The 23,204-nt window shown below is 38.9% G+C and overlaps 1 protein-coding gene across 2 annotated transcripts in view; it reads right to left on the bottom strand.

Annotated features, from left to right (window-relative positions):
* Positions 1-433: 433 nt before the first annotated feature.
* Positions 434-23,204, bottom strand: part of C3H1orf198 (chromosome 3 C1orf198 homolog) — a 39,880-nt gene continuing 17,109 nt past the window's right edge. Inside the window, exons 3-5 of one of the 2 annotated variants that reach the window (XM_075203642.1) lie at positions 21,234-21,302; positions 8,114-8,752; positions 434-4,994 (exon numbers count right to left, since the gene is read on the bottom strand). In XM_075203642.1, coding sequence (XP_075059743.1) covers positions 4,938-4,994; positions 8,114-8,752; positions 21,234-21,302 — 765 coding nt within the window. In that variant the 3' untranslated portion in view covers positions 434-4,937. The remainder of the gene's footprint in view (positions 4,995-8,113; positions 8,753-21,233; positions 21,303-23,204) is intronic. The other variant, XM_075203643.1, reaches the window with a different exon arrangement.

The raw sequence follows: 23,204 nt of genomic DNA, 5'->3' as shown, positions 1-23,204 counted from the left end.
AAGTCAGGTCAGTGTGTACAGTGACACGATGGTCGAAAGTCTGCCCAAATGGACGATTGTCGCCTCATTTGGTTGGCCGTACCATTTAATATTTTCGTTCCAATCTCGTTTCCGCTGTGTAGTGTGTATAAGTTTCCGACCGATCTACAACAGTGAGTACGAAATTACAGTAATTGCTCACGACAACATGGCTGTAAAAAGTCGCTAAAGGGACGTCCGCTCTTCCCTTTATCGTCCTAAACAAGGCTAGTGTGTATGCAGTCCATGGACTGAGCGATTGGACCATCGATCGCATGTAAAATCGCTCGGCATAAAAAGTTGGTCCAAGTTTCTGTAGTGTGTACCTAGCTTTACAGAGGCTATACATAGGACATACCTGTTAAAATCATAATATGCAGGTGATACAAGACAAAAAAAATTGAGAGAAACAAAATTCGGAATACTCCAGACTTTAATAAAATGTTATTGTTTACAATATAAAATATGACAAAAACTCCATAAAAGTCAAAACAACATATGGAGACAGGAGCACACAGACAGCATTGTGTCTGTCTCTAGCTCATAGTAACAGAAACACAGGCAGAAGAGGAGCTCTGGCTAGTTAATCCTGAAATACTATTCTTTTCACTTCCGGAGGTCTGCAATGCTTTACACTGGCAACGCAATCACACATTGATTGACCACATATCAATAGATGGCAACAGAAATCATTTGATAAAACATTTCTATACAAAAATTATACAAATTACTGTAGGCCATTAAAAACATTTATATTTTATTGTCATAGCCTCCCTTTAATCCATACCAACAGGAATGTTTTTAAAACACTTTAGTTTGAATAATAAAATTTAATTTGTCATCCAACAATAAGTCAGGATAGCTGAATTTTGTGTATCTACCATGGGCAGCTTTTAAACTGAGAGCCAGTAAAAGTCATGACTGAAAAATAACACCTTAATGTATGAACTGTTGTTACTTTAATTAATAAGCATCCAGATAGAGTCTGTACAAGTGCGTCCACATGTTATACTATCATTTTACACTGTCTATTTGGTAGCACAATGTATAGGTCAGTACTATCGTATTTGACTGAAAAATAACCTTTGCATACTTTTTTTACTAGGTTGGCCATTTTAAACTAGATGGATGATTTACAGATGCTTTAAACCAGAAATGGATGGGTTACAGACTCACCTTATTAAACACACACCCTTACTACTATAGCCACCAAGCAGTACTTCTGGAACACTTAAATACAGCTTACATTTTAATTGTATTGATACAATGCATGCATATATCATTTTTAATATTCCATCAGTAATGGTTTGGGTTCTCTTACAAATAAATGTAATAATTCCAACCAATACAAAATGGAGTATTGGTAAACACCATCTTGTCATGATTTAAGGCAATTACATATGTATATATACAGAGCAAACTAGCATTATACTTTTTTGTAAGAAATGCCTATAAACTGTCAGGACTGTCTAGAAAATAATGACTATGTTCATAAACAGCTCTATGTATTTTATGCCCACTTACTAATGTTAATCAGGTGAACTGCTGAAAACCTGAGTGCTTCAGATAAAATCGCTTTTCATAATACAAAAACTTATTTTACTAATTGAGGTTAGGTTTAATGTAACCTAATTGATAAAAGATTGTTGGCTTGAATCAGAAAAATGTGCACAGGCAGTGTAAAACCAGTAAAGAAAATGTTATAAAAACATTACAGAGAAAAGCTTAGAAACATTTTTAGAGGCCACTCTAATAAATCTTAAAAAATAAAATATCCGTGGCCCATCTACTGATAGACTCAAAACCAGTGTGCAATATAGAAACTACTTAAATAGTGAATTAAGTAAAACTATCCGCCAAAACTTTTGGGTCTGAACCAATACAAAACTGTAAAGCTGGATCCTGGATTATGGCTTTGGGCATAAAAAGACAGTTACAATATTTTATGATAAAGATAAGATATACACATAAACAGGCAGTACATATACACATTACTTCTGCCAATTATCATGTTTTCTTTTGTCAGATAAAATATACATATATTATACCAACATTAAGTCTCTACAGCAGCGATGTTTATGATGATAAGCATTCTAGTACAGTAAATATTTCTATATTTTAAGTAGTGTTGGTAATGTGTGATCATTAAGCAAAATGCATAAATGCAACAACTGTTAATTATATTTGCTACAGACTAAGCCAATCCCAATAGCATGTCTGAAATATGGAAAATATGACGTAAACTACTTTATTTACCAAATGTTATGACTAAATTATAGATTATTGTGTATTAGAAATATAAAATAAGCATGCATCATAAAGAATATTATTTTTAACTTTACAGTGGGCCCTTTTCATTGGACTGCTGGGCTCGGCATACCTGAGTTTGGCACTGGCTGGCAACCCTGATGCCAGTGATCTCTGGAATGTGTGCACATGGTCTCTGGCATGGACAACTATTATAATATTAATCCAAGTCTCATATACAATGCAGGTCCTGTGATTGGTCATCTGATTCCTTGTTTATTTTGCAGGACATGAAAGCTGGGTATCCATCGGCTTTCTTCCAGTAGCAACTAATGTACATGCACCAGTATATATTCATATGCCAGCTACCAACACATTGCATATAAAAAACCCTAAAGACTTTCTATGTATAGAGGTGGGAGCTCAGGATCACATTTAAATCCATGCCATACCCGTTTTACACTGCCGTAACTTTGCATGCAATCCACTGACAGCAGGAATCCTGTTCAAGGGCAGAATAATAGGTCAAAATACTTCTATTTTTTTTTTCCATCTAAAATATCCTTTAACAGAATGAAACAGAGAATATTGTGTCATGTATCATATTTTTACATAGGTGTAAGGCCATGTAACTCTATACCGACAAGAGAGAGAGAGAGAGAGAGAGAGAGATTTTCAGAGACATTTTGTTGCATAAGAAGTATATTAAAGCATGTTATGCACTCTTATGACTTGGAGAATTGTAACTTGTTATCTAAACTGGGCTACAATGTAAACTTGCAACTTAAATGATCATCTTCAAATATTAACTTATAAAACCCAGCACATAATAATGAAAACTCAATAAGAGAAGTTGTACTGAGCAGTTGACCAGAAGTGAAAAATAGAGACATTTGCAGGGAAATAATTATTAGGGACAAATCCCTAAAACATTGGACTCTTCTTGCAAATTAGGGAAATTTGATAATGTAACCTTCACATTCCTCTTTATCATGGGAGATGGCAATGAAGGAGATGTAACAGAATGAAATTTCATTTTAATGTTCAGCGTGCTTTACATTAATGAAAGAAGATATAACGTTCAGCCAATATACACTGTGGGTTTAAAAAGATAAAAAATAAATAATAAATAAAAAAATTCTCCCACAGTATAAGTGTAAAATATACCACAGCGTGCTAAGCTTACTTACGAATTGTATAAAAGCCCAAACAAGATTGACCTTCTGTCCCAGGTAACAATTTTCCATATATGCTTAGGACAAAACTACATGGACAATATTTAGTCTCTGCAATTGAATCTCATGAGACTAATCACTGTACTACTTTGTGCTACTTTGCACGCTTAATCACCTGAAAAAATCTGATTTGGTCAAAGTAGAATTACTTAAATCAAATTGCAAGAACAAGTGACTATTCACTCACCCCATTATAGTCACTGGATGCGATAAACCTCTTGAAGTTTCACAACACAATTGAGTTGTGTCTCTGCACAATGATAGTCGTGCTAGATAAAGGCTAAGAATCGCTTGTGTACATAACCCCATAGGTGACAAGATGCTACACAATGAGCGCTCGCTAATAAGCGATCAATGCCAATGAAGCGATTGAAAAATCGCTTGTGTAGTTAAGACTTTACTGTAACATTTTATCTTACATTAACCACGTGGGTTTAATCATCTCACTGGATAGTGTAAACTTTTACTTTTCTTTATACAATTCTATTACGTTAAAAATAAACATAAGGTGGATCTACAAACATTGGCAGGTCTAAATATTTTCCCCAGTTTGTCTCTGATCTGTACATATCAGATAGGTAGACAAAAAATTCCCTGCCCTGAATGAATACTAAAGTTTTCTTTGCCCTGACTTGTAATAAAAGCATATATACTAAAAAATATATAAATTTCAAGTGGGGGGGAGAGGTTGTACTAGTATATTATTACCAATATTAACTTTTAAAGTATCAAACTTTATATAACTTTTGTTGTTAATATCCAATTAAACTCCCTGTGAACTTCAAAGAAAACCTACACTTTCAATGTCATATCAATTGTCATATTTAGACACATGAGTTTGGTTTATCGACAGTAAGTAACATATGCCTTTGAAGGTGGCCTTACACCGTTCAATCTGGTTGTCTGAATGCAACCTTTCACATCACATACATTTGGACGACCAGATTGAACAGATTGGCAGCTGTCAATCATATTTTTATAATGCAGAACAATCATTTTTGAGTTTGTGAAAGAAATGGTGATGTAAGATGGATTAAGCCACACAAAAAACAAGTCCAAATGTGATAATGACAGGTACCATGCATTTGCTGTAAGTAAATAGGCATTTTGGTTTTGGTTTTAGTGTCCCTTCAAGACTATTAGTAAAATGCCAAAAAGTTCAAAATAATTTTCTTGAACCTTGTTGGAAAACGGACATTTCAGCATGTAAATAGTTAAGGCACCTTTAAAAAACAAAAAAAACACCCCACTAGCGAAACGTCAACAATACACAAGGGTTTACCTATCAAATACATTACTAAAGTATACAAAATGATGCATATACTTTTACAAAAAGCTGTCTAAGAAGGCGGGAGTTTGCAGGTTACAACAAAACCAGCTCATAAGGAACACAATTTGCACATCTCCAATAGATTTGAACGCCAGCTTATATCTTTGTTACCAGTTGTCAAGAAAATCAAATCCTGTCTTCAAGAGCATACTGCTAGTGTTTATCTGTAAAGGAAGGCAGAGAAAATCCAATGTTAGAATTGTGAACAAGTATACAGAACATTGAGTGGCATGTATGAAAACTGTTCTATAGGTAACTGTGTAGAAAATGTGATGTTGCCATAGCAACATCACCAGCTTTTGTAAACCAGAAAAATGACAACTAGAATCTGATTGGTTACTATGGACAAGACCTAATTTTATACATTTACCTGTAGTACCCCTAAGGTGTTTTAAGTTACAAAGGTATTGTTGCTAAAATTCTGCATTTAAGATGTGGTTACATTCTTTCACATATATTTTCCTTGGATGAGATAACAACTTTGTGTTTTGTCGCAGTTTTCCTTGCTCATTCACATACAATAAAAAAAAAACATTGCGAACGCCAAAGTGTACATAACATTAGACTGACTAATCAACTTTGTTGGAGGATGCAGCTCCCGACATTTCAGACAAGACGGGTTGGTTGTGAGATTTATTGGCAAGTAGAATTGACTAACCAAATAATAAGTATTACCAGTGTCCCTTTATTACCTTTTTGTACATTCATTTCACACGGATGAGTATGTGAGGTTACTTATTATTACCCAGCACAATTTATTACAGAAAACTTTATATAACTGTATTTTTTTCATTAAAAATATATTTGCATATTACTACCAAGATATGTTTCACAACACTTCACAGAAAAATTATTGTGAAAGGTAAAATGTCATATTACCGCCCTGTTCTCATCTGTGCTCCTCACAGTGATGTTGTGTTTCAAGAGAAGGCGACTAATATTATTATTACTTTTATTATTTATTTTTGTGTTGTATGCACTGTGAGATCTGGGGGGCTGTATTATTTGCTAATAATATTATCAACACTGACAATGGCCCCATACTGCAGTAAGCCATCATTAGATGACATTATTATCTTAGGGTTAAGTGGCTGCATGTGTGCTTTCTAAAGCTAGGTACACACTACACAGTTTTCATCCAATAATCGGCTCAAACAGCCGACATACGACCGCTCGTTCAAAAGTCGGGTCAGTATGTGCAGTGACACAATGGTCGAAAGTCTGCCCAAATGGACGATTGTCGCCTCATTTGGTTGGTCGTACTGTTTAATATTTTTGTTCCAATCTCGTTTCCGTTGTGTAGTGTGTATAAACTTCCGACCGATCCACAACAGTGAGTACGAAATTACAGTCATTGCTCACTACAACATGGCTGTAAAAAGTCGCTAAAGGGACGTCCGCTCTTCCCTTTATCGTCCTAAACAAGGCTAGTGTGTATGCATTCCATGGACCGAGCGATCGGAACATCGATCGCATGTAAAATCGCTCGGCATAAAAAGTTGGTGGGAAATTCTGTAGTGTGTACCTAGCTTAACTGTGAACTTTGTATGTATTCTCCAATTAACTTAATGACCGGTCCAGAAGTCTCATTCTACATACACTCACAGGTAACATAAACAAGCTCTTTAGAAAATCTGAACATCATCATCATCACCATTTATTTATATAGCGCCACTAATTCCGCAGCACTGTAGTAGATTTTACATTACTGTGTAGTTAAAAAGACTCAATTGCTTGTGAGCACTGGCTGGGGATTAAACTCATTATGTTATCTGCCAATTATCTATTGTCATTTCCTTCCAAAAAGGCATGTCTGCCAATTAGCCTAGACAATTGTAATTAGTCATGTATTTATTTATTTTACAGACAACAAACCTCAAGTAAATTAGATTTCAAGGACCATGAATGCTGGGGCAGTGTACTAAAGACTCAATATCTCATAGCCAAAATGAACAGATGGTAGATTATGGATAATCTAGTTGTTCTGTATTATAATAGGACATTACATGTATTTGCATGTAAAGCTGCACAATAACCTCAGTGGCAGACCATGTACAGATGCCATTTTAAAATGGCTGCAGAGCTGGTGTGATTACGGGAGGACCAGTCACAAGTCACAATCTCTGTGACTGCGGCTTCTAATTGGTCCCTCAGAACACGCCTCATCCCCCACAAGCCCCCTCTGCAAAGTTACTCAGCCCCAGTTTTCAGCTGAAGGTGAGAACAAACACTGAGCTTTGGGAAAGATGAATGCATGAAGCATCCCCATAGACTCTGATGAATAATACCACTGGTAGGGTTGTGTCAATGTGGCAAAATTAATAAAGCTGGTTGTGTTATATTGTTGTAGAGGCATTTTTTTTTTTAACATTGTTGCTTCTTTCCCTCAGTCACAATGGCCTGTTACTTTAATCTATGCTGCAAACAAATGGTACTTAACAGGTAGACAACTAATAGTATTGTCTAGAGCCTAGGTAGTGTAGGTCCCACTACCTGAGTGAAAGAAGCAAGAGATATTATGTAATGACACCTAGCTGTCTGTATAAGCCATGTCTGTATAATAAAAAAAACTCACCACCATTTTTACCAAACTGTATTTGACATTTACCAATCAATATAGTGAATTATGCATACATGATAATACTGACTAAGGTACCATTTGAGGCACTTTAAAGTATAGCAACACTCAAAGGGGTATATTTAATAAACTGCGGGTTTGAAAAAGTGGAGATGTTGCCTATAGCTACCAATCAGATTCTAGCTGTCATTTTGTAGAATGTACTAAATAAATGATAACTAGAATATGATTGGTTGCTAAAGGCAACATCTCCACTTTTTCAAACCTGCAGTTTAGTAAATATACCCCAAAATGCTTTGATAGCTACAACTTAAAAAGTTTATCAAAATAAAGGACAAAAGATTGACATCTAGGGCCTGAGTCATTAAGTAACTTTGCACCTGGGAAAAACCATGTTGCATTGGAGGGTGAGGTAAATATAAAATGTTTGGGCAGATTTATAATTGGGATAGGCATGTCCTAGATCAATTTTAAATTTCAGTGAAAAAAATAAAGCTATCAAGTATTTGTGTGTTACATGAAAAAGCAGCCAGTATTTAACTTATGTGCAAAATAAAAAAAGTAATTTGCACCCTTTGCTTTGTAACATGGTTTGTCCAGGAGAAAATGTACTCTTCATTTTGCCTTGCTCTTCTTAATGACTCAGGCCTTTAGTGTATTTGGTCAGAGAGTACAAAAGTTGTGGGGGAAAAAACAAGCACCAACCTGTGAGAACAGCTGAGGCCCTGTTGACAAAGCTTCATCATTGTCACGTTCTATGCTGGTTTTGGTCACTGATTGTATTGGTTGCATTGGTTGTATTGGTGCTGGTGGTTCTGGGAGAAAGACATCATCTAAAGTGCTGACAGAAGACTGGCTTGGTTTAGGATTCTTCAAAGGTAGAGAGACAATGCTCGGATTGGTGGTCTTTGGCTGTTTGGTAACCACAGCTGGCTTTTCGGTCACTACAGCAGACATCTCAGGTTTCTCTACCTTTGCTACTACTTCCTTTTCCTTCTGGAAGGAGTCTTGTCTACAATAGACAGGAAGTGGCTTTTCACCCTTTTCTAAAGACTTTATCTGGCTGGGCGTTAGTGACTGAAATTCTGATTGGGAGCCTTCAACCCTAGATCTCTCCATGCTTATTTTCCAAAAGGTCGACTCCTCCTCTTTTCTGACTGGTGTTGATCCCTCACAGTTGGGTGCCCTTGTTCCTTGTGTAGGCTTGGCTGGGACATTTCCATGGGGGGTCTTAACTTGGTTGCTTTGATTGCCATTTTTAGGGGTTTGCTTCGGCTCACTCTGTGCAGGACCACTTGTAGATTCTTGAGCAGACAAAGAAGCAATACTGAATTCCATCTGACTCTGTTACATTAAAATAAAACAATAAACAATGTATTATACTTCAGATAGAATAATATGAGTTAACTAATAGATCTCTGATATCTACAAAACGTCAAATAGGCAAAACAATTCCAAGTATGTCAATACAAATGCAAATTAAAATGAAATGCAGGAAATATGACTATGTTTTAATACTTGCAGGCTCAGCCGGGCCAACTAAACCAGTAGACACTCTGGGTGTGCTAAATTAGTTGACCCATATAGCATGTCTAATACAAGGATAAAGAAAGAAAACTGGCTTTATTTACCTCTAATACACAAATTCATTCATATTTTAAATTATTATGTGTTTTCAGTATAAAATGTGTGTGCAACACATTATATATTTTTATTTTCATCCTTACAGTGTGATTGATGCAGCACACCTAACTCGCTTCCATTATTAATTTCAAAGGGTACAAAATAGAACTCCATTTAGTAAATTCTGTTGAATTATGTTCAAGGAGACATATTTGAAAGTCATATAAAAATGGGTTGATAAAATAATAGGTCTACCACGCTCCGATTGCTCCAGTGACCGGTAGTTCTCAAGCTTGTCCTCAAGCACTCTCCAACATCCCAGGTTTTATTGATTTTGTTATAATAGAGAGTGTAATTCGCTGGCTAAGTAATTATTCCTAATATCCTCTCAAAAACATATGCACAAAACAAGGCTTAAGCTGGGTACACACTACAGGGTTTTTGTCCAATAATCGGCTCAAACAGCATGTCACTCACCAGACTGTGAGTGCTTCTTCCCGTGTGTTTAGGAACCGTGGCCGTCCACCATCCTGAGGATCTGCGCATGCGCAGCCCTTTTAAACCTTCAGTACATGTTCCTTTTAGTTAATTGGCTGATCAGGCAACACTCCCTATTTAAAGCACCTGTTGTCTATCCTCGTTGCCTGATCTTGGAGTCTCATTCCCCATGAGCCTCTGAAGGTGTTCCTGTGTTTCCTCGTGTATTCAGCTCTGCTGATTCCTGTGGTTTCCAGACCACTTCAACTCTCCTGTGGTTTCCAGACCACTTCAACTCTCCTGTGGTTTCCAGACCACTTCAACTCTCCTGTGGTTTCCAGACCACTTCAACTCTCCTGTGGTTTCCAGACCACTTCAACTCTCCTGTGGTTTCCAGACTACTTCAACTCTCCTGTGTTTCATCGTGACTGTATTAGCTGATTCCTATCCGCTGCCTCCGTGCACTACAGTTATCAACTCACTTCAACTCTCCTGTGTTTCATCGTGACTGTATTAGCTGATTCCTATCCGCCTGCCTCCGTGCACTACAGTTATCAACTCACTTCAACTCTCCCGTGTTTCATCATGACTGCACCTGCTGATTCCTATCCGCTACCTCCGTGTACCTGCAGTGTCCTGCTTGCCGCTACCCTTCAGTTCTACTCGTGTCTGCAGCCAGCTGATCCGCTCTCCGTGCTTCTACAGTGTTCCTGCCTGTGTCAACTCGTCAGTCTGCATCGGATCAACGCCTCGCTGCTTTCATCTCGTCTAGACCATCTCTACTCTTCAGTGTTCTCCAGGTGTCCAGTTCTATATACTACTGCTTCCTGAGTATTTGTTTCTATCTCTGCTGGTCTACCTACCTGTGCGCTGCACCTACTTGATTACCGCTTCTACCCTCCTGGGACTTCGCATCCTGCCGGCCTCCAGCCGTTCAGGTATCTCTGCACTCCTGTCTGACAGCCTGCTCCTGAACCACGGTATGCATACTTCTCATTGACTGTGTTGGTGTATTGCATATCTTGCTGGACTGAGTTGTTCTCCTCTGGAGTTTACTATCCGCTGAGACTATTGCCATCATTTGACTGTGTTACCTTTTGCCCGGATAGTTCCTGTGACTTTGTATTATTGTGCAGTGGTGTTCAGTCATTACTATATTGTGCATATCATCGTGGGATCAAGTTCAGTGTGCCCGTGTATACTCTGCATTGCATTTCTCTCCCCGTGCTCCTCCTCACATATATATTCAGTGGTACAACTTGCTAGCGGCAGACCACTGTTCCCTGTTTCCTGAGTCACCTGTTCCAGTATCCTTTCACATAGCAGTGGTACAACTTGCTAACGCAGACCACTGACTTCCCGGATACCTCCACCTGGATTCCATTCTTTCACCTAGACAGCGGTACAACTTGCTAAACGCAGACCGCTGACTCTCATCACCTCCTCGTTGCTTCTGGACATTCCTCCTCACTATAGCAGTGGTACAACTTGCTACCGCAGACCACTGACTACCCTCACGTTTCCTTTGTCCATTCAGTTCCTCGTGTACTACTACCTATATTACCAGTGCTGCTAGTCATAGACTTTCCACGAGCATTCTCTACCATCTGCTGTCTCCTGTTCCGTGATCACCCCGCTACCAGAGTACCATATTACCATCTATACTGCTTTGGTAAGTCCATCACCTGGTGATCCCTGGGTAAAGACTCCTAGTGCCTGTGACACAGCAGGACATAAGACCGCTTGTTCCAAAGTCGGGTCAGTGTGTGTAGTGACACGATGGTCGAATGTCTGCCCAAATGGACGATTGTCGCCTCATTTGGTTGGTCGTACCGTTTAATATTTTCCGCTCAATCACCTAACGATCATGTAGTGTGTATGCACTCACGCTGACGATCTCCATAGAGTTTACAGAGTCGGGCTCCTTTTAGCCGATGTTAGCACTGAATGTCAAAGTGAATAAATGTAGAGAGTGCAGTAGAAGGAATAATTCATTTGTTCATCCTGAGACAGAATATTTCGTTTCAGAGCCACAGAAGCTAACGAAATTTGTTAGGACGTGTGGATAGCTATAACAAAGCGGTTTTAATTAGTGTGACAATGTGACAGTAGTGAATGAATGAATATTGTGCTGTCATTCTTCGGACTAGAGGACCAGATAAAGGACCAGATGAAGAGCACGGATCTGAAGGTAAATCGTGTCAGTGTGTATACATGAATCGCCAGACTGATCTGACCTTCAGGCGTAGGTATAATCGTTTGAGATAGCACGTCGGTCTGAACAATTCTTCAGTGTGTACCCAGCTTTACTGGGGTTAATCGAGGACAAGATTGAGAACCACTGTGTTAGATACCTTGTTAAAGAATTGTTCAAGACAGGTCAAAACAAATTAAATAAACATTAATGTTGTTGTATAAAACACAGTACTAATAATTTCTGCAAACAAATAGCTAGTAAAATGTAAACATATAAAACTAATACATAAAACTAAGCAATCTAGAATTCTTTGTTCTGTAGATGAGCTATAATAGAGATTAAAAAGACAAAAAGTGCTATTGTTATTTTGGTGTAAGTGACACAGCCTTCCAACTCCAGGGGGTAAATGTATTAACTTCCGATTTTTGCAAGTCGCCGCTATTCGGCAAGTTTTCAGTGAAAATTTAAAGCAACAATGGCTTTAAAGGCAAAACAATGCCTTTAAAGCAATTGCCGCTTTAAATTTTCACTGCAAACTACTTTCTACAAAATGACAGCTAGAATCTGATTGGTTGCTATAGGCAACATCCCCACTTTTCAAACCCGCAGCTTAGTAAATCTAGCCCTTAATCTTTTTTTTAGTAAAAACTCACTTTAAAACCAAATAAGTAATAGTAAATAATAGTGAACTGTGGGAGTGAGTTCGTGTAGGTGGCAATTTTGTGGCCCAAATGTACATAAGTATGGCTGAAAAGCTGCTGCTTAACTTGTGTATTTTGCGTTATAAGTATCTCAAGACATGAGCAAAACAAAATACTGATTGTAAAGACATGCCAGTTACCATCATCAACGTGGTGATGAGTGCCGTTTAAGTAAAAGAATAAATAATGAAAAAAAAAAGATTTCCCTCTTCCCAAGAGTGTAATCAGCACCAGTACTTTTCATTAATTAATTTGTTACAACGCAGCGAAACAAAGCACAACTTTAAAACAACTCCTGTATGTTTAAGAAAAGTTGTATTTTAAACTTTTCTACATTCGGTTTCTATGGAAAATTTGTTCCTTTCATGCTCCTATAAATAAGGAAATTAATCCCTGCCAGAACAGCTGCAAAAATAGATATGTTTAAGACGGAACCTCCAGAGATCCACAGTAAATGTTTGTATGTGTAATACCAAATGAATATCAATAAGTACTAACATATACACACAAGAATCTGGAACACAATCTGATGTGTAAACCTGTCCAAGTGTCAGACCACAGGGGGAATTTAAAGGGTTAACATGACAAAAGGCGCTCAGGACATTGACATAAGAACAGTTAAACACAATGGTTTTATAAAGCAATGTGTTGAAGGAGTACAGCATTGTGTTTAAGTTCCACATATAAGAAGCTAAAGGGGATGTTCACATTCAAATAATTTAATCATCTATTTATTTGTATTGCACCACTAATTCCGCAGGGCGGCACAAAGACCTCATAGACATCAGTCCCTGTCCCATTGGAGCTTACAATATAAATCCCCTAACACACACACACATACAGACCGAGAGAGACTAAAGGCAATTTAATAGCAGCTAATTAACCTTCCAGTATGTTTTTGGAGTGTGGGAGGAAACCGGAGCACCCGGAAGAAACCCACGCAAACACCAACATATAAACTCCACACATATAAGGCCATGGTTGGGAATTGAACTCATGACCCCAGTGCTGTGAGGCAGAAGTGCTAACCCCTAAGCCATAGTGTTGGTCCAGGCAGATTTATATATTTTTGTTGCCAGTTCATACGGCACAGGCAAGATCAGGTCTGCTCATTGGATATAATTGTTCTAATTGTTGTCTGACTAAAGGGCAAAAAATAAATAAATCAATCAATCATAACCAGGGGCATAGACCAGGCAGATCAGCCAGAGCTTGCAGTCCGAAGCCCAGCCTCACCATTGTGTTGTCAGTGGGCACCAATCTATTCTCCCATTCAGCTGTGAGTCTGATAGTGCTTTATCTCTACACTGATTGCTGCCAGCATATTCTAGTTACATTCCCCATTCTCCCTAGCTGAGGATAGGTAGAGGAGTCACTCCCTACATGTGATCACATGATGCAGCTTCCAGTCACAACATCACAGCTGCCCCAGGGCCTGGGAGCTGCAGCATCATATGTAGTTAAGGACTCCTCTACCTGCCGCTTCTACTTTGTCAAGTAGACAATCAGGAGTGGGGCGGGGAGTACTGAATATTCAGGGGGGTGATGATTGACCAGGTGGGGTTCCTGAATAACCAGGGTGGTTAATGAATAACAGGGCTGGTGAGATGATGTATAACAAGGGTAGAGGCTTATGAAGGGGGGTGATAAATAACAGGTGTATGGGTATGAAAATGTTAAAGGAGGTGGGGTCATGAATAACAGGAATGTGGGGTGATGAAAGGGGTGACAGATATCAGGGTGGAGGTTTAAAAATGGAGATAATGAAAGAGAGTAATGAATAAGAGGTGTGAAGGATGGTGGAGGAATGATGAACAGGACTGGGGGGGTGATGAAGAAGGATGGTGGAAGAATGATGAACAGGACTGGGGGGTGATGAAGAAGGATGGTGGAGGAATGATGAACAGGACTGGGGGTTGACGCTCTGCTACTCTAAACAACTAAAATGCTACCTAAATACATATAGCAGTGTCTTTAAAGTATTTGAAGAAATCAAGTTTTCACACAACCTTAAGTTCTTTTTTTTTTTCTGGGTTTCTCCACCGGCACTAAATAAGTGATTTACCAGGGACACATATAGGGATGGATAATCCTTAGCAACTGCCAACAGTGAGACAATGTATTTAACTGCCAGCAATGAAGCAATGAAGCACTGCTGACACTGATTTAGCTCCTTTGAAACAGGTGTAACTCCTCAAGACAGAAAAAAATAACATCTTCTTTGCCTGTACATTATACACCCTGATACAACAATAGAGTGTGTGAGAACTATAAGCACAAAAACTTAAACAAATTAACCCAATCATTGCACCGGGTAAGTTCAGAACTTACCGGCACAAACACAAAAGGGAGAGAACTGCTCTATGGCTGTACTCTGTTTACTTGCACCGTGTCATAAGCTGTGTTATGTAGAGGAAAAGACAGGGGTGTCCGGTACAGGGATTGGGAAATACCTGTAGGAGTCCCAGTCCCCACCATCCGTAAAGATTGTACCTAGCTAGTGTCTATGTAATATCCTGCTCCATCCTATACACTAGTAGAAGAGGATACTATAGTACACCAAAGCATACATTAGCAGAGGAGTGGCAACCAATCAGAGTTCACAACAAGAGAGAAAGTGAAGCTTTGTCTGCCTGTTACAAAACATATGGGACTCATTAAACATTGAAGCAATTTCTAGAAAATGCAAATAGAAAGTCAACAAAGTCTGCATTAAGATCATTTAAAAAAAAATCAACACAATGTATAAGCAAGAGAAAATGGTGAATCAACATTTTATCAGTTATTTTCTTGCAGTGTGATGTGTACACTACAAGCAGGCATTATAAGTATATATTATAGAATGACATACTTTCATACTGTACTATAGCATTTCATAAATGCAACATGTTTATACTGAAAATGTAAAAAATTCCAAATGCTTGGGCTTTTAGCAAATTTGCAACTAACACACTAATTTCCCTATACCTTAATCTGGGTAGACACCTATGGAATCTTACTTTATATGCGATTTCTGTAATCATTTTTACCAACGACTGAAAGTCCTGATGAGCATGCCGATTCATGCTACACACCTACACAATTTACCATCAGATCTGGATCTGCGTCTCTCATAACCATCTGCTTCAAAGATTGTGACTCAGTACATACTCTACAGATATAGGGCCTGATTCATTAAGGAAATTTAAGAAAACAATTGAGTAAGTTTTCTTACTCAGGTTTTCTGGACAAAACCATGTTGCAATGCAAGGGGTGCAAATTACTGGCTGTTTTTTCATATAGCACACAAATACTTGATAGCTTATCTGTACACTGAAATTTAAAGTTGATCTAGGACATGCCGCACCCCAAATATTAATCTGCCATCACATTTTAAATATACCTCCCCATCCAATGCAACATGGTTTTGCCTTACTTACTTACTTTTGCTTAACTTTCCTTAATGAATCAGGCCCATACAGAGGAACTACTGTCAGAAGTGTTGGACAGACGGTCGTGAGTGCGTACACATTTCTAAATAAGGCAAACATCGTTGATCGAGATTTTTAGGATGTTTATAAAACCAAATCAAACGATGCAATGTGTTTCGGCATGATAAAATATGTGATCGTGGGAACGTACACACTATTGCAATATCGGACCAAACGGTTGTGTGATAATTGCATAGGTGTGTACCCACCTTTATCCCATAGTGTTAAAAGTACTTAACATTTGGAATATAATTATGTATTGTTATGTCTTTACTATTTTTTTTAAACAAAAAGAAGTGCAAAACAGATGTACTGATATATAGCATTTTTACTGACACATTGGTATAAAATAATTTATCCAAATCTAAAGTAGAGTCAGAGAAAGGAAATCAGGGATTAAGAGGTTTCAAAAAACCATAGTTGTGGTACTTTTGTGTGTAGTACAGTTTTGTGAGGTGCATCTTATATTTTGTATTGAACAAAAATTGTATATTTTATCTGAAAAATATTACGTATTTTTTATTGCCGGTCATGAAATTTACTGATGTACAGTAACTTTTTCTTGTTATAGATGGACAAATATATTCAGAAGTGTGTATTATGATGGTGAAATTGAGCCAATATCCGTATGAACTGCTGGAAATAGAAAAATTTTCCTAACATGCGACAGACACGAGAATGGAATGTGAATGTATAAACCTTCACATACCAACATCTCAAGAGTCCAGGAGTTATACAGTATTTCCATTATACACTCAGGATATAAAAGTATACGAAATATGAAATGTTTGCAATTACATAGAATATATCTTGGTGTAACATTGATCTGCAGTGGTAGGATAAGAGTGTTTTGACATCCAAGAAAAAGATGATGAATTGCACCAACTGGTTAGCACTTCTGCCTCACAGCACTGGGGTCATGAGTTCGATTTCCGATCATGGCCTTATCTGTGTGGAGTTTGTATGTTCTTCACGTGTTTGCATAGATTTCCTCCATGTGCTCCGGTTTCCTCCCACACTCCAAAAACATACTGGGAGGTTAATTGGCTGCTATTAAATTGCCCTTAATCTCTCTCAGTCTGTGTGTGTGTGTGTGTTAGAGGATTTAGATTGTAAGCTCCAGTGGGGCAGGGACTGCTGAGAATGAGTTCTCTGTACAGCGCTGCGGAATTAGTGGCACTATATAAATAAATAGATGATGTTGATCCCTCTAGGCCTAGACACATAGGGGCATATTCAATTGTTTACTTTTTCCGCAGCGGAAAAAGTAAACAGGTTATTACGGTAATTCTACTCATATTTCAGCTCGTAGCTCCCTGAGCCGTGAGCTGAAATCCAGCGAGAAAACTAACGTAATAACGGTATTTACGCGCACTACTGACGGTAATAGTGCGCGCCGCGAGTTATTTGGCGTTTTCGCCAACAATTGAATATGCCCCATAGTGTACTAGCTTTTTGCCCCCCAATTTTATCTAGTACACTACCATACACAGGATATCCCATTTGTATCTATTTTGCACATTTCAGCCCTAGTGGACTTTTCACAAGTCAATGCGATAAAGGAGAAAAAATGATTATATTCATTGTTGGACTTCCATCCCCTGGTTGTACCCAAATCAACTGCTTCTTTGGCCTATCCCTCAGCTGATCCTACTGAGCTGCCTCTCTCTGACCTCAGTCAAGAACTGTTATAAATATCCTGTTTGTCTTGTTAAAGCTCTACCTTCCATGTCCTCATGACCAAGTGTTAAGCTGTTGTCTTTTTGCAGAAAACAATTTGATAAAGCACCATTTAGATGGGAGAAGATTTAACTTTACATTCTGAGCTGCACCAAAGTACAGACATCACAGCTACCGCCAACTCAACCGAAAAGGTGTGATTACAAATATTCCAAAAAAGAATGCTCTAACTGTAGATGCAGCATGTTTTTTTCTTTTTTCTTTTTCATATGTGACCCCTGTCACTCTGCATAGATAACTAGTTATACATGAGCTTAACTAAGTGAACACAGGGGAACTCTACTATTTTCTTACTCCTGATGAGAAGTCCACACTCACTGATAGAATTCAATTAAACGCGGCCCACGCACTATTACCGCGGTAATAGTGCATATTGTTACTGCGATAATAGTGCGCATTATTACCATTAGTACAGTAATTTCAACACTGATTTTTGCTCGCAGCTCTGAGAGCCGTGTGCAAAAATCCACGTTAAATTTACAGCACTAACAGTAATAGGGGGGATTGAATTCCCCCCATTATGTCTGTTTAATTAACTATTCAATCTTAAGAAATCCCACCATTATGTATTTTAAGCAAAGCCGGTCAGGCATAATTTTCACACAGTATCAGTTTAATCACAACCCATTTACTGTAGGATAGTAGTGTAATACTATATCTTTAACTTTAGGTAGTGCAATTTTTAATATTAGCTTCCTCATGACAGCTACATGTTATCTCTGTATCTCTGGCACTGGATGACAGCTTGTTACTGGAAAACTCCACAGAAGATGATCATTACTTTATTGTAATAGTTTGTAATAGTTTACTGGGAGGAACTGCAGTTTAGGTCCTGATAATATTACTTGGAAACTGCATATGATATTTTCATTCTAGATACTAAGAAGTGAGTTCTGCTGTCCCTTTAACGAGTGTAGGGGGTTGGGATAAGAATTAATCTTGATTATAAAGTCTGTAGAGTGAACCCCAGGAGCACCTCATGCAGCCTCCTGTGGCTACAGAACAAAGAGTCACATGGTTAAAGCTAAAATTTACTGATAAACCCTTTGGAAAACTGCATTAGTAAGAAACATAAGAGTAAAACACAGCTAAGTTGTGTCACTAAGACCAATCTAAAGAACAAGCCTAAAAGCCTTAACTCATTTTTCACCATCGACTTTTACTTGGGGTTCTGCATGACAGGCACCTGGTAGAAATTAGAAACTTAGCAAAATATGTACAAAACAATTTTGTTTAGGGAGGGACAAGTATCTTCCACACTTGTTTTGCATGGATGGGATTTCTGAAATTATTAGGAGTTAACATTACACAACTAGAATTGGTTTAATGTGATTCTTAAAGAGCGTGGAGTTCGGAGAGTTAAAGAAAGAGAAAATGAAGATGCACTGTACTAGGCTATGCGCTATTCTCTGGTTCCAGATGTGAAGTGAAAGTGCAGCTTTAAAGCATACTTGCCTACTTTTTGGACCTCGGCTCCGGGAGATCCCAGATGACAGGTCCAATGGAGAAGTGACACCATTCATATGATCGCACAGCAGGAGAGGGACCATGACCTATGTGAATCTCTTCATCATGGCCACTCCCACTTCTGAAAGTAGTGATGCGGGATCCAGGAGGACTCTCCCAGTCTACCGGCCATTTCGGGAATGTGAGCAAGCATTGGAAACCCTGTCAGATCAGGCATATGGAACATACCCGGAAAATAAATATTCCCTTTTTAAAAGTAGCTAATGTTCAACTATGAGCAGTGGCGGGCTGGCCCGGGGGGCAGGGGGGCATAGGCCCCCGGGCCGCTCGGTCAGGCCACTATTAGGGCCGGGGGGTAGGCCGACCGGCCGCCCCCCGGCTGCAAAATACAATTGTTTCCCCTGCGCCCACATCTGATGACATCAGATGCGGCCGCGTCAGCGCACAGGCGGCCGCATCACATGACAGGGGATGCGGCCGCGTCATCAATGACGCGCCCGCATCCCTTTTCATGAGATGCGGCCGCCTGTGTGCTCCCCGGCCACGCCTCTCCCAGCCCGCGTCTGACTATGAGCCACTAAAAAAAGATGGGCCTGAACTGCTTTGTTCTACTTTTGCAACCGCACCTAATTTACCTCTAAACCAATTTTAAGGTCCACACCCATTTCCTGGTCTTTGGAAACGCCACTATAAAAGGGGGGTGCACCTACTTTTGTAGGTTTGCTGATACTCTGGAAAATGTGCATGGTGGGAAGACTACAAAATACAACTTATTTCCATATTACAAGGATCTCCTTCATTGATTTCATCATTTATATTTTACTACTAAAATACTGCACATTTTAGCTTTACATACACAGTATTATAGTGTTGCTCTGTATACTGAAAGTAATTCTCACCATGGTCTTACTTTTATTTATGAGCACCTGTACAGTACTACGTCCCCTGTCCTGCATACTGAGTTTCTGTTCTTATTGTGTATCCATGGCAGTCCCAGTACCACTTCTGTTTTTGCATGCGATGGGTGTAATTCTCAGTAAATAAAGGTATCATTTATGTGTGTCTGTCTAAGACATATGCACTAAAAAAAAAAAAAATAGAAATTGTGGCATTACTGTGATTTATTCTATGTATATTTTATGGATTTTGAAGCACTGCCTGAAATACATTTCTTGCTATTTTGAGTGAACGCTCCCCATCATATAAATTTGACACTCCAATCAGGACATATAGTAAATAATATGCACAGCTATCTACAACCTATATTAAGAAACACATTAGCTCAGTAGTTCCCAAACTGTGCGCCGAGGCTCCCTGGGGTGCCTCAGCGATCTCACAGGGGTGCTTGGGCCAGGGCCAGTGGTAAGCAAGGTGGGGGACTACTTGGTAATTATTTTCGCTTAGGGGTGCCTTGAAAAAATGATGGAGACCCTAAAGGTGTCTTGAAGTTTGGGATCCACTGCATTAGCTTATAAGTCCTCTGCAGGGTAGGGTCCCCAATACCTACAGTTCTAAGCTGTTAAGCTGTTTCTTATGATGTATTGTAACAAAGGGAGTGCTTTTCCACAGGCCTCCAGGATAGGAATCAGATATTCAGTTGACAGACTGCAGACCAAGGTACACACAGTTATAGCAGTGCACCTAGGTTCAGCGATATACAGGTCTGAGACATATGTGACAAAGTAAAAGTATGAAAAGTGATTTGTGTCCTTTTCACAGCTGCAGAAAACTGACAGGGTGTGTCTGCAAGAAGAAGTAATTACAGAGCATCTGCAGGGAACTCTTTTGTGAAGGCATGGTGGAAGTGTCACCTGTTCGTCAAGCTAAGGCTCTTGAAGGAGTCTCAAGTATAAAAACCTGTCTTGTGCTATTGTGCATTGCGACCGATGTCAGCTAGTGACCGGTGACCAGAGAGGTAAACTGGAACTAGTCAGAGTTAGGTTGCCTAGAGTCTTCCTGACGAATGTATGCTGTTATTGTGATGTGAACAATAAAGTACCGTTTGATTTCAAGTAAGAAGCTGTCCGTGTATGAATCACCTGAGGGTGCCTGTGTCACAGTATGTCATGTGTTATAGTCAGTCTATACAGTTTTATGGAATATCTTAGCTCACTATATATAAATAGAATAAAAGTAACATAGCACATTACCTCTTTTTGGCAGAGGTTTGCACATCTGAATAGGTGACAAGGAAGACATTTTACCGAATTAAGACTGCCCTGAAAAGCAAATTTTTCATTTTAGAGGGCATAGACTGCAGGAGTCTATTTTTACATATTATTCAGTTGGTAGGAATGTATACTATTTCACAAGCATGCAAGGCCCTCTGACCAGAGGAAGCTGTTTAGCTTGGCAGCCTGGAGAATTTTAAAATAGCAGAGAGAAAGGAATTTGCTTCTGTCTCTTATACCTGAACAATAACTGAGACATGAACCAGATACCCAGGCTGAAACTTAAGTGCTCATTCACACATATGTGCTGGGAATTGGATAAAAAAACGTATGAAAACTAACTGTGTTTTAATTAATATTTTTTTCCATGTAATTTTCATGCATGGCAATTTTACCAATGCAATCTATTGTACTAGTAGTATGCGATAATGCATGATAAATAAGGGGTGCTGTGTTTGCTATGTGCCCTTGAAGAATAATCAATTTAGATCCAGGCAATGAAACGATAAAGCACATTGTTATTGTTTACGCGGCCCAGCATGCCTGTAAATGTGGCCCAGCAGGAGTTTTGGTTGTGGCAAGGGGGCAGTGCTGAAAAAAAAATTCTGCAAAAAAAAAAAAAGAAAAAAGAAAATACTTACCTTGCTCCCTCCCTGGTCTCCTCCTCCGTGTGGCGCTCGCAGTGAATGTCGGGGGTGACGTCATCACACCTGACATCCATTGCGTAGCGCAGCACAGAGGAGTCACCCGCGCGAACTATCAGCAGCAGTGAAAGATTATCCAGTATCTTATTGTTGTTACTCTGAATTTGGACTTTCTGCACCATGTAATTATGAACTAGCTGTGTTCTCTGTATGTATCTAATATAAATATTAAGAGATAATTGTATTTTTAATATTTTAAACCATTTTAAATGTGCAGTACTGAGTAGGGTGAAAATATCACCCACTGTTACCCTCATCGGAGACTACTCCATGAGCCATTTTTGCTGCCATCCTATCTTTGAATCTCTGTAGATTTCTATTAGTCCTCCTGATGCTACCTATATCGGTGACCATTTCAAACTGGTCAATAAAAAAAATTATTCATGGGTGCAGAAAGAGAGAATAAAAAGTTTTTGGCATTTAATTCCCCGAACCCCACTAAGGGGCAGATGCAGGTAAGTTAAATTGTAGCTGGTAATGGGACTACTGCTTTAATCATGATTCTGCAACAGGTTTCCTAACTCTTACTAACTTAATTTCCAAGTAAGTTTAATATGTTAACTATGTTTTCTATGGTTTTTTGGATGAACAGCTATCGTTAGGGTTAGTGTATTTTATGTGCGGCCCAAACCAACTCCTCGTCTTCCAATGTGGCCCAGGGAAGCTAAAAGGTTGGACACCCCTGGTTTAAATGAAGCATTTTAGTCAGCTATGCTGGACAGGGATTTCACAGTTTATTTATTTAGTTTATTTTCTACTATGTTACAAAGCAGACTTGTTAATGATTGGGATGACTTTGTTCACACATACTTTCTACATGTACATTAAGCAGAGGTGTTTGGATCTTTGCCAAAAATCTGCACAAACTCTCCACAAGAAAATGTTAAAGGGCCACTAAACCGAAAATACTAGGTGATCCACAAAAGCATCTTATTTCACTCTCAAATGTACACTACATGGCCAAAAGTATGCGGACACCTCTTCTAATTAGTGTGTTTGCCCATTTCAACCATACCAGGAACATAAAATCAAGCATACAGCACGCAATCGCCATAGTCAAACACTAGCAGTAGAATGGGTCATACTAAAGAGCTCAATGACTTTCAACTTGGCACTGTCATAGGATGCCACCTTTCCCACAAGTCAGTTCATCAAATGTATGCCCAGCTAGAGCTGGCCCAGTCAACTGTAAGTGCTGTTATTGTGAAGAGGAAATGTCTAGGAGCAACAATAGCTCAGCCGTGAA

The sequence above is a fragment of the Mixophyes fleayi genome, chromosome 3, assembly GCF_038048845.1.
Source record: "Mixophyes fleayi isolate aMixFle1 chromosome 3, aMixFle1.hap1, whole genome shotgun sequence".
NCBI lineage: Eukaryota > Metazoa > Chordata > Amphibia > Anura > Limnodynastidae > Mixophyes > Mixophyes fleayi.
Note: the sequence above shows the minus strand (reverse complement) of the source record. Positions and strands in the feature narration are given on the sequence as shown.